At 37.6% G+C, this 12,280-nt stretch overlaps 1 protein-coding gene across 1 annotated transcript; it reads right to left on the bottom strand.

Moving 5' to 3' along the window:
- Window positions 1–8,256: 8,256 nt before the first annotated feature.
- LOC143860949 (zinc finger protein MAGPIE-like) lies at window positions 8,257–11,835 on the bottom strand. Its single transcript, XM_077371815.1, has 4 exons — window positions 11,602–11,835; window positions 11,374–11,525; window positions 10,823–11,219; window positions 8,257–9,515 (listed from the first exon to the last, which is right to left on the bottom strand). The coding sequence occupies exons 2-4, from the start codon at window positions 11,483–11,485 to the stop codon at window positions 8,645–8,647; spliced, it is 1,380 nt and encodes a 459-aa protein (XP_077227930.1). The 5' UTR covers window positions 11,486–11,525; window positions 11,602–11,835; the 3' UTR covers window positions 8,257–8,644.
- Window positions 11,836–12,280: the final 445 nt, after the last annotated feature.

Below are 12,280 nucleotides of genomic sequence, written 5' to 3'. Positions count from 1 at the left end.
TTCCTACACTTTACCAAAATGCATTTACGAGAATGCCCATGTTAATTGTACAATCTTAATCCAAGATATTTGGCTATTTTTGGCACTCTGTTAAATGTTTGTGTTCATCTCCGATCCATAGAGCTCGGGCCTTTTGGAACAAATCTATTTTAGCAGCTAACAAGTACATAATTACAACATAAAAAAGCAAATCATTCACATTCAATGGACTAAACCTCATCTATAGTGCCATTTTATCTCTCATGATGGGAGCTATAATACAAACATTTGTCATCTCCAATTCAAGTGATGTTCGAGATTCCTAATTATTTTTCTCCGTTGAAAATGTAAAACCTAATGGCCCAATTTGGTTTGCAGTAATTTTTTTTTTTTTTAGAATAGTCGGGAAAAGAAGGAACTTTTCCAAATTTTCATGCTTTTCTATTGTTTGATTTGATTATATATGAAAAAAGGGATTTGCTAGCATCCATCATGAAAGGCATTTCGCGGATGGTCTGTTGCATCTGACAGGTGCCACCTCGTGAATAAAGACAAAATATGCTAAAAAGTTAGATGTGGCTGCTGTACCATCCGCAAAATGCCTTTTGCGATAGATGCTAGCAAATCCCATGAAAAAAAGTGACCTAACACCAGCTCGTGATTTTTCACTAATAATAATAATAATAATAAGAGGGAAGTGTTCTTGCGCAGTTGCGCAGGGAGTTTCCATTCGCTTAAGTGGCTTATAAAGCCACCGATTGGTCTGTATGGCGGGTCCACCTTTGCGGGGTCCACAAAAAGCTACCAATCGGTGGCTTTTTAACCCACTTAAGCGCAAGGAGGTTCTTGCGAATGTACACTTTTCTCTAATATTAATAATAATAATAATAATGATAATAGGGAAATGTTATCAGCACTACTGTCTTTTGATGAGGGCACTCCTCACTTTACTAAAAGTACGGTATGGCCTGTACCATAGGATGATCCAAACTGTCCATTAGAGGGGCCACATCCTAAATAGGTTGTGCCCCAAAAATCATTTCCATAGCTTAATCCTAACCCTCCGATCTAAATGTTAGAGGGTTGATCCTAACCCTCTATAGATCGGAGGGTTAGGATCAACCTATGGAAATAAGTTTTGGGGCATAGTCTATTCAGGATGTGGCCCATCTAATGGACGGTTTGGATCATCCTATGGTGCGGGTCATACCATACTTTTAGTAAAGTGAGGAGTGCCCTCATCAAAATACAGTAGTGCGGATAACATTACCCTAATAATAATAATGAGAAGTGTGCATATAAGCACACAATTGTTATTTTAGGGTGAAATTCACACTCACGCGAGAGTAAATAATACAAATGAAAAATATAGAGAAAATGCAGAAGACGAGAACACAAATATTTTGTGTGGTTTTCAGTAACGGTGCTTACCTCTACAAGAGAACTCCATTTATTGTTCTTCACTAAAATAAAAACATGTTACAATACTTTGTGCTTACGTATGAGGATGATAGACACTCTTGATTAATAGTGGTCCTTGAGATACTTTGTGCTTCCACATTTTCTTAGATATTGCTTCTAAGCATAGGTTTTGTTTTTGTTCTCTTGGTCTGTATCCCTATTCCTCTGATAGGGTTAGTGTTTTATATGTTGATTGTAATATCTTTCTCATTCTAATAAACCGGTCCTAGCTTACCTATAAAAAAACATATTACAAAGTATTCAACAAGGTCTCACACCCAATAACCCAACTCAAAACCCACGTACACCCCCTCTCTACCAGTGAAGATCTCACAACTTAACTTTCGAACAAAAAACCTCATTCTCTCTCTTGAGACTCTATTCTCTCTTGCCGTCTTGGTTTTTACATGAACCCTAGTCCTGGTCTAACTAGGAAACTAGGCATATGTACGCAACAATGTCTATCGTGGTTTGTTTTTCAACCACCTTAAATCTTTTCTTATGATGTCTCCGAAGGATCTCAAGAACCGAGATCAAAGAAGAGGAGAAGTAGTTGGTTATGGAAGGGGAACTACGCTCACTTATTTGGGAGCTATTGCTTTGAGATGATATCCTTGGGTTGGATTTTTTATCTATAAATATATATAGATCACAAAGGCAAACACCCTATTTAATATCAGCATGTTTCTACGCCCCGCTTTAATTGCCGCCTATACCGCGACATTTCAACAGTCTCCACTGGTTTGATGTCATCGCAGTCATTGGCCTTAAAAGCACTAGATAAACGTACTATTGAATTAACTCTATTAGACTGAACCCACATGACACAATCAACATAGTCAATGCACTTGTACTAGCCCACGCCAACTTATCTAGTTAACACTAGAGAAGAATCTTGATATGTCATCTCCTAGTGCAAGAATCACCACCACACCATCATTTGCAACCTTCAAAATCTGTCCACATGTATCCTTGTCCTAATTTTGAAAGAGACTCCACACAAATGCTTGTTGTTTTGGGCACCTCGTCTCAATCTACCATCAAGACATTAGGAATAATATTTAACATTGCATTCCCCATCACACGGTGTAAAACAAAATCAAGGCTACAAAAGTAACCGTCGATTTGTGGTCCAATTGTTGATTGTTGAACCAATCATAGAACCCCAAACATGAGTCGGGAAATCGATTGTCAACTTCGAATGTTAATCTCGAAAGCTATTAAGTTGTAGATCATATAAAATCCATCCAAAAATATGAGTAGTGTCGATCATTTGTCAAAACACAACCAATATTGATTGACACGTTGATCAGAATCGTAGATCACAATTGAGAGGCTAATTTTTGCTCTCTACCTACTATATTTTAGAAATAACAAACACGATCAAGTTTGATCTAGAGCAAATCAAACCCATCTATAATTGACTCCTTAAACGAATGAATTAAAGGGTCGGGTCCTATAATACAGATGGTGTATTAGTTGCGCTTAGGAAAGCTAATAGTAATTAAAAAAAGTTAATTTCAGATTTGTAAGGTAGGCTAAATTTTAGACCATGTATCTTCTTCACATGTAAGTGTTTTCAGTGAAATTTGAAGGGTTTTGAGTAAAGCAACAACTTTGGTTACTTTCTTTGTGTGTTTGACATCAAGAGAACATTCTTCTTCTCTTGAAACTCTTCTTCTCCCTCCAACCTCGTTAGTCTCATTCCAACAAAGTGGTATCAAAGCATAAGTTGAAGGTTGATCATGGCTTCCACTATGTTGCAACCTCAACTTCCTCGATTCAGTGGAAAGAACTACAACCAATGGAGCATTCAAATGAAGGTTTTGTATGAATCTCAAGATCCATGGGATATTGTTGAGAATGGCATTGAAGAACCGGAGGATCAATCGGCTCTCACTCCATAACAACTCAATGAGTTGAAAGACAATTGAAAGAAGGACAAGAAGGCTTTGTTCTTTATCTATCAAGCGGTGGATGAAGTCATCTTTGAACGAATTTCATCGGTGACTTCGGCAAAAGAAGCATGGGATACACTCTATACATCATACAAAGGAGAAGACAAAGTAAAGTTGGTAAGATTACAAACCCTTAGATGTGAGTTTGACGCATTAAGGATGAAGGAATCGGAATCGGATGAAGATTTTTACAATCGTGTTATTTCTCTTGTGAATCAATTGAGAATAAATGGTGAAGATATTCAAGATCGAAGGATTGTGGAGAAAATACTTAGAAGTTTGACTCGAAAATTTGAGTATATTATTGTTGCAATTGAAGAATCAAAGGATTTAGCTACTTTATCCTTAGAAAGTTTATTGCGATCGCTCCAATCCCATAAACTACGAATGAAGCAATTTGATTCTTCTCCTCTAGAACAAGCTTTTCAAACTCAAGTATCTTTTAGGGGAGGCTGTAGAGGAAGATGAAGAAATTCTTTTCGTGGAAGAGGAAGAAATGGTGGAGAAAGAAATCAAGAATATGAAAAAGATGAAGGAGGTTCTTCTACAAGAGGAAGAGGGAGAGGAAGACCTCTATCCCAAATTCAATGCTATCATTGTCAAAAATTTGGTCATACCATAAAGTACTGTAGAAGAAGATTGCGGAAGAAAGCAAGAAATAATCTACCTTCATGCATGAGAAAGATGAAAGTAAAGAAGAAGATATTATTTTTCTTGCTTGTAATGTGCAAGAAGTTGCTCTATATCAGACGTGGTATCTTGATAGTGGTTGTAGTAACCACATGATTGGCAACAAAGGTGTGTTTGTAAACTTGGACGAGTCTCTCCAAAGTGAAGTTTGAACGGGTGATGACAAGAGGCTTTCTGTAAAGGGAAGTGGTGATATTCTTGTTCAAACAAATAAAGGCGTCAAGAACATCTCCATTGTTTTCTATGTTCCCGGTCTAAAGCACAATCTCTTGAGTGTTGGAAAACTTCTAATGAAAGGGCACGATGTTCATTTCAAGGAAGATATATGTGAAATCAAAGATAAGAATCATGTTCTCATAGCCAAGGTGAGAATGACTCAAAACAAGATGTTTCCTCTAAAATTTCAAAGTGAAGGTCTTCCTTGTTTCAACACCATTATCAAAGATATGTCATGGTATGACATCTTCGCTATGGTCACTTGAGCTTTAACACTTTATCTCTCATGAACAAGAAGCATATGGTGAGAGGCATGCCGAACATCGACTGCCAAGATCAAGTATGTGAAGGTTGTGCACTTGGAAAGCATCAAAGAGAATCTTTTCCTGTTGGAAAGGCTTGGAGGGCATCAAATCCTCTTGAGCTAGTGCATTCGGATTTATGCGGGCCTATGCAAACAACATCAATTGGAGGTAATCGATATTTTCTCACCTTCAATGATGGTTATAGTAGAAAGACATGGGTTTATTTCCTTAAAGAAAAATCAGAAGTTTTTGGATGTTTTAAAACTTTCAAGAGCTTGATTAAAAAGCAAAGTGGTTTCATATTGAAAACTTTGCATTCCGATAGAGGTGGTGAATATGTCTCTCGTGGGTTTGAGAATTTCTTGAAAGAGAATAGGATTCGGCATCAATTTACCACTCGATACACACCTCGACAAAACAGGGTTGCCGAAAGGAAGAATCAGACGATTATGGAATTGGCTAGAAGTATGTTGAAAGCAAAATGGATGCCTAATATGTTTTGGGCGGAAGCCATTGCATGTGCTATCTATCTCTTGAACTGGGCTTCATAAAAAAGTATTCAAGGTATGACTCCTCAAGAAGCTTGGAGTGGTCATAAGCCTTGCGTTTCTCACTTGAGAATTTTTTGTAGTATTGACTACTCTCACTTGGCGGATGAAACACAAAAAAAGTTGGATGATAAATCTGAAAAATGCATCCTTTTTGGGTATAGTGAAAGTTCAAAAACATACAAGTTGTTCAATCCAAGAAGATTGTCATAAGTATGGACGTGAAGTTCAATGAAGAAGAGTCTTGGAATTGGAATCAAAGTGAGAAGAAGAAAGAAGTTTTGGTAGATATGGAAGAAAGTAAAGATACTCATGATTGTGGAATTGAAGAAAATGAAGAGGATATGGCTCCTCCTATCACTCCATATTCTTCGCCTCCATCATCTTCATCGTCTCCAACAAGCTCCGACTCTCCTCCAAGGAAGACAAAAAGCATAAGAGAAATTTATAAAAAGTCTAGAAGAATTACCGATGAAGAGTTAGCAAATTTTGCTTAATCTGCCGATGCCGATCCGATTAGTTTTGAAGAAGCTTGTCAAGAAGAAAAGTGGAAGCAAGCAATGGATTAAGAAATGTGTTCAATCCAAAGGAACAATACATGGGAGCTAACGGAGCTTCCAAATGAGCAAAAGACTATTGGTGTGAAGTGGATATACAATACAAAGTTGAATGCAAGTGCTGAAGTTGAAAAGTATAAAGCTTGCTTAGTAGTAAAAGGCTACAAGCAAATGTATGACATTGATTACAAATAAGTGTTTGCTCCCGTTGCTTGTCTTGAGACAATTCATATGGTTCTAGCTTTGGCGGCACAAAAATAGTTGGAAAGTTTATTAAATTGATGTCAAATCGTCATTCTTGAATGTGTTTCTTGAAGAGGAGGTGTATGTTGATCAACCTCCTGGTTGTATGAAGAAAGGTGAAAAAAGCAAAGTGTGCCGATTAAAGAAGGCTTTGTATGGCTTGAAGCAAGCACCAAGGGCATGGTATAGTCGCATTGACGGATATTTCATGAAGAACGGTTTCAAAAGGTGTCCTTATGAACAACCCTCTACATCAAAGAGAACACCCAAGGTGAGTTTTTGATTGTTTGCTTATATGTTGAGGATTTGATTTTTACCGGTAATTGTTCAAGCATGTGTGAAGAATTCAAAAGAAATATGATGCGAGAATTTGAGATGACCGATATAGGTCTTCTCCATTTCTTTCTTGGTATTGAGGTCAACCAAAGAAATGATGGAATTTTTATTTCTCAAAAGAAGTATGCAAAAGATTTGCTAAAGAGGTTTAGAATGGAAGGTGCTATACATATTGGCATACCTATGGAAGTTGGCTTGAAACTATGCAAGAAAGAGGATGAGAAAGGAGTTGATGCAACTCTTTATAAAAGTCTTGTTGGTAGTCTCATGTACTGGATGGCAACAAGACTGGATCTTATGTTTGCGGTTAGTATGATGAGTAGATTTATGGAATCGCCAAAAAAAGTCATTGGGAAGCCAGTAAAAGAATTCTAAGGTATGTAAGTGGCACCATTGATCATAGAATATGCTATAGAAGAGTTAAAGATTCAAGTTTGGGTGGTTATTGTGATAGTAATTGGGGCGGAAGTGTTGATGATAGTAGGAGTATTTTTGGCTAAGTTTTTAACATTGGTTCGGGTGCAATTTCATGGGGCATCAAAGAAGCAATCGGTTGTTGCTCTTTCTACGGCGGAAGCGGAGTACATTTCATTATCTTCGGCGGGTTGTCAAGCTCTTTGGCTACGATGGATATTAGAAGAACTCAAACATCCGCAAGATTGTGGTACAAGTTTATTTTCTGATAACAGGTCGGCGATCTCACTCACAAAGAATCCAGTTTTTCATGGCAAAAGCAAGCACATAAGGATCTAGTATCATTTCATTCGAGACTTGGTAAATAATAGAGTTGTCAATGTTCACTTCTGCAAAACTAAAGATCAAGCTGCAGATATTTTTACAAAGGCTTTGAAGACTACATTCATCATGATGAAGACAAACTCGGCATGGTAATGGTCTAGCTTAAGGGGGGCTGTTGGAAATTAATCTTGACCACTAGATCTTGATCATCTATCAACTTGATTTTCTTGGGACTTAAGTTACTCACTTTCTTGGGACTTAAGTTACCTACTTTCTTGGGACTCAAGTTTCTTACTTTTCTTGGAAGCTTGGAAGACAAGTCTTGACTTTTTGGAATAATGTAATGCTTTTATTTTTCAAATGATAGTGTGTTAGTTGTCCTTAGGAAAGCTAATAGTAATTAAGAAAAGTTAATTTCGGATTTGTAAGGTAGGCTAAGTTTTAGACCACGTATCTTCTTCATATGTAAGTGTTTTTAGTGAAATTTGAAGGGTTTTGAGTAAAGCAGCAACTTGGGTTACTTTCTTTGTGTATTTGACATCAAGAGAACAATTCTCTTGAAACTTGTCTTCTCCCTCGAACCTCGTTGGTTTCATTCCAACAAGGTGCATACTATATAACATATTGGAACGTTCATATTACCTAAAAGTAAACATAGAGAGCACATTCAAGTTTAGAAGGCATATTTCATTTACAACAGGTTCTAGCTACAACAAACAAGATACCAAGTTATCAAGTCCTATGTCCACGCACCGTTCTGTAGAATAAAAAGGTTTGCATTCTAAGACGTATATGTAAATACTCTTTCCCCATAGGGCAATCTTGTCGGATACCATAAACCTCTTATATATATAATGAAATCGTCAATAAACCATAGGGCAGTGATAAATCGAACCCCAAATATCTTAAATCGACCGCCTATGTGTTTTTCTCTCTCCTCTGGGTTAGAGAGAGATAGACACATAGGGGGTCGATTTAAGACATATGGGGGTGGATTTATCACTCCTCTAAACCACAAGGTAGTGTTTAGGAAAGATTTCAGAAAACTCATTCAAGTTCTGCAAATTGATTATAGCAACCAGAATAAGTTCTTAGAAAAAAATTGGTTAAACTGTTTACTGGCAAACCATTTTCAAAATTCAGTTTTAAGTCACCAAAATGGATAGTGCAGTTAGAAAGGCATTTAGTTGCAAACTTGCAGTATGGGGTGTAGATGAATTCTGACCAGTTTATTTTGAGCAGTGACTAAGTCTACTTGAAATCCAGCCTTTTGCCACTCAAATACTCTTTTCCACTCTGGAAAGACCACAAACAAGATAGAGATGAAACAATGCAATAATAGAGTTGAAAAGGAGGTTCCCTTGCGTCCCATCCATTTTTTATTTAAAATGGGTGGCTTTAAGGGTCCATGAGAATATGCATGGATCTCCTTACAATTGCTGTTTAAAACATGAGAGTTCTTTTAACACATCTTTTAGGTCTCATCAAGCACTTGCCCCACTTTTTCCTCTGCAAAGTTTCCAAATAATATACTCTCTCCATACGCCCAAGGGTAACTTTATTACCAGCTTTGCTTTCCATTGGGAAGTATGTTATTCATGATCTCCGAATATTCAAATCCATCCATCGATTGATGATGAGCAGAGTGCTTGGACACCGACGCCTAAGAAATCCCTGGTCTGTTCTTCTCGATCATCCTTTTGAGACTTGTGGAGCTTTGAGGAGTGCATCTGAGACTGGTTCAATGTCGAAATATCATTCAAGGAGTTGTCTATATTGGTTCTAAAATCTGGGGCTATTGGGTTTGTACCCACCAATCCATTGTACTTGTTTCCGCTTTGAAGTTGAGTATTGTTGCACTTCATCCCAAAGTTCCCAAGGAAAGACGGATCTGTTGAAGACGCGCCCATTTGGGCAGCTTTCTGCAACAAAGCGGTGGCCGACATGTCTGTCGGATAGGGACCGGGATGATGGTTGTGTTGGGTGCTATACAAGGAAGGAACACTCACAAGGAGAGGGCTATCAACATCCTTCATGTTGGCTATTGGCAAGGATGTGCTTATTAGTTCTCCGGAACTCGAAGATGAAAGCTTGCTCCCATACACCCAATTCAGTTGATAATCGGTTTGTTGGGGATTCAAACATGATTGAAATGGATCTGCATATAAGGTTTCGGAATTTGTAGACACAATTTGGTTCATATTTGAGTTGTTACTGTCCATGGCATCGCCACCCTGTGGTCCTTGGCCCATCCATAAGGAGAGCCCAGATCTGGTCTGATCAATTGCCTCACTATTGCTTGAAATAGGCTTAAAAATTGAAGAGAAATGTTGCATCATGTTTGGCCTCATCGAACCACCAATCAAATGATAATTGGTGCTTCCGACGGCTGCTGCATTATTGATGCTTGATGTCGCAGAAACTCTAGCAGTTTCTTCTGCCAAGGCATCACAGAAGGCTCTATGAGTTATGAAGCTATCTCTCCTGTTTGCAGAAGAAACACAGAAAGGTCCAATCTGTTATTTTGTGAGAAAATAATAAAAGATTTAATTTCAAATAAAATAGAACTACAATAATAAGAAGAGAAATTACAGAAACACTAATCACAAAAGAACAATTTTACATTATAAACAATATGCAGTAAAAACAATATGGAGACTTTCATGAAAAAAGTAGCTCCATTCATCTAATACATCCAAAACCTCGATCAATGGACTCTAGAAAGCTTATCAGGGAAGGTTTCACATGTTTACAAAAACCTAAGGTTAGGCAAATTCTCAGGCTAGTCTTGCAGGGAATGTCAAGCTCAAATAAGATATGCCCTAGAAGAAGACAAGACAGGAGCTTTAGGGCCTATTAAAATGTCACCAAAATGGGTCCTTACTTGTAAATGAAACTCTTTTAGCTTAATCATATTTGCAAATGCGGCATTAAGGCATCTTTGGAAACCTTTAACTATATCAATTCTACAACTATTTTCACAATTGTTTGCAAATAATCATGTTTATATAACTTCAAACCATTTGCAAATAATTGCTGAGATGTATCGAAAGAAGCCCTAAAATTTCGCTATATAATTATCTGTTTACCTACTAAAAAAATACTCATTGGATTTAGTTATACATCATGTTAAACCCCTGTAAAATGGAACTTTCCTATTTAACTTCTCTGTGTTTTTTTGACCAAAAATGCAAAAAATATGAAAACCATGAAGAAGAGCTTCCACACATAATATGTGCTACATTGCCACAGACTACGGTCCTCATTGGATAGGTCCAAAAATTATTCGCACATTATATGCAGATTGTTTTGAAGATAAATATGGTTGTTTGCAAATAATGATCACGATGGCTTTAAAAATAACACATTTTTTGGCTTCAAAAGAGGCCTTAGTATCCCATATGTATATAAGATTAACATAAAATAAATTTGTTCTAATAAGAACCTATTTTGGCGGCATCCAAAGAGGCCACAGAAAAGGAAGGGAAGGAAATCAACATGATTCATCTTCCCCACCGGACTACTCTCTCTCTCTCTCTCTCTCTCTCTCTCTCTCTCTCTCTCTCTCTCTCTCTCTCTCTCTCTCTTGTTTTATGCCTTTCAGTTGCTACTAAGAATTCATGTATGTGTGTATATTAGAGAGAGAGATGTCTTCTGGTCTTTGTTATGATTCCCAAACAAAAACTATTAGGCATAAACATCACGTCCCTTGCCTTCATTACTTTCTTCCTTTTGTGCTTAATTACTCTTGTAATTTTTTCCATTCATGAGTCATGACGACTGTAAATTACCTTGAGAATAGAGTTCCACAATCGCATTTGTACTCTCTCGTGCCACAAGTTTTTGAATGCGCCTTCCAATCAGATTGCACTGCGTACTTCTTGGAGCACTTCTCGCACTTCCACTTCTTCTCTCCATGTTTTCGACAGAAATGCTTCTTTATGCCAGTAAGATCTCCGAGAGCCCTGGAAGGGTGGTGGTGAACACAGGTCTTCTCGGGGCACACATAAACGCGCTTTTTAGACTCTTTCCCACTCCTCTGCCTAAGCTTCCATGGAAGATTATGCCCACGTCGGTGTAATTGCAGGTTTTGGTCTCTCTGAAAACCCTTTCCACATATCTCACACAAAAATCTGTTGGTAGCCATCAGAGTCTTCGGAGACAAGGCAATCACATCTGCGTCAGGATCTGTAAAATCCACATGCAAGTCACTTGAGATCATGAATTCAGAAAAGGTTAGATACATGTATATACACATTAAAGTTAGATTAGAAAGAAAATGATAAAAGGAGAATTCTATTTTGATTGGAGTAGCAAATAAGAGAAGGGTTTCTCTTTTTGCCTGGATTCCCGGGGAGATTTCTCTTCTTCTTTATCACAGGAGGATTGGAATCCACAGATGGGTTTTGAGAGAAAGCTTTTGTAATTGCTTCGGTTGCCATTTCCTTTAACATCACAGAGCTTCTTTCTTGGGTTTTTATGATCTAACAGAATCTGAAAGAAGAAAACACAGTACGTCGGAGATGAAGATGAAATCAAAAGAAACAAGGCTAGGAGGATAAGTGGGTACCTTTGGTCTGGTGTTTAAAAGCACAATCTTAGAAATAGATGTTTGGATGATCACTCTCTCTCTCTCTCTCACCTGCTTTTCCTTCTGAATAAGAAAGTAATATTTTATTGGAGGCGGTGAAAAGTTAAAGTTGGGAGGGTTGAAGAGGTAGTGGGCAAAGGTGGATGATGACACATGATCGGGTCGGAAGAAAGCGAGTCCGTATGCCTTTCCCATTTGAATGATTATCCCATAATTTGTTGCTTTTTGTTTTTCTTCACCACTTTCACTAAATAATATTATAAATGTTGAGAGACCCTAGTATGCATGTATATGGTCTCATCTCTGTTTTCGCAATATAGGTACGGTAAACTGATATTTACACCTCTTTGGTTTCAAAATCTTTTCAATGGTCGTTACAATTCCCAATGAACTGCCCAACCAATCACAGAAATCTAGAATAAGTGAAGAGGATCAAAACAAGAATGCTAATCTCAGATCCTGATAAATACATACTCAAATTTTACTGCACATATCCAAAAATATAGAGCATATTTGTCTGTTCGGCCAATTCTCTCTCTCTCTCTCTCTCTCTCTCTCTCTCTCCTTGTTAAATAAAATGATAAAAAATGCTTTCACATGTGGGAATGTAAAAATTACAGCAGCTCCAAAATAACCCTGGTCACCACTAAAATGGGAA

This window comes from Tasmannia lanceolata, unplaced genomic scaffold (genome assembly GCF_043159265.1).
Source record: "Tasmannia lanceolata isolate RefF3 unplaced genomic scaffold, GAP_Taslan_0.1 ptg000037l, whole genome shotgun sequence".
Taxonomy (NCBI): Eukaryota; Viridiplantae; Streptophyta; class Magnoliopsida; order Canellales; family Winteraceae; genus Tasmannia; species Tasmannia lanceolata.
This window is presented reverse-complemented; position numbering and strand designations above follow the sequence as displayed.

Coding starts and splice junctions, on each gene's coding strand:
- LOC143860949 (XM_077371815.1), bottom strand. CDS start 11,485: ATGTTAAAGGAAATGGCAACCGAAGCAATTACAAAAGCTTTCTCTCAA. Junction 11,220..11,373: donor AAATCTCCCCGGGAATCCAG/GCAAAAAGAGAA, acceptor TGGATTTTACAG/ATCCTGACGCAGATGTGATT. Junction 9,516..10,822: donor TGTGGAACTCTATTCTCAAG/GTAATTTACAGT, acceptor TTCTGCAAACAG/GAGAGATAGCTTCATAACTC.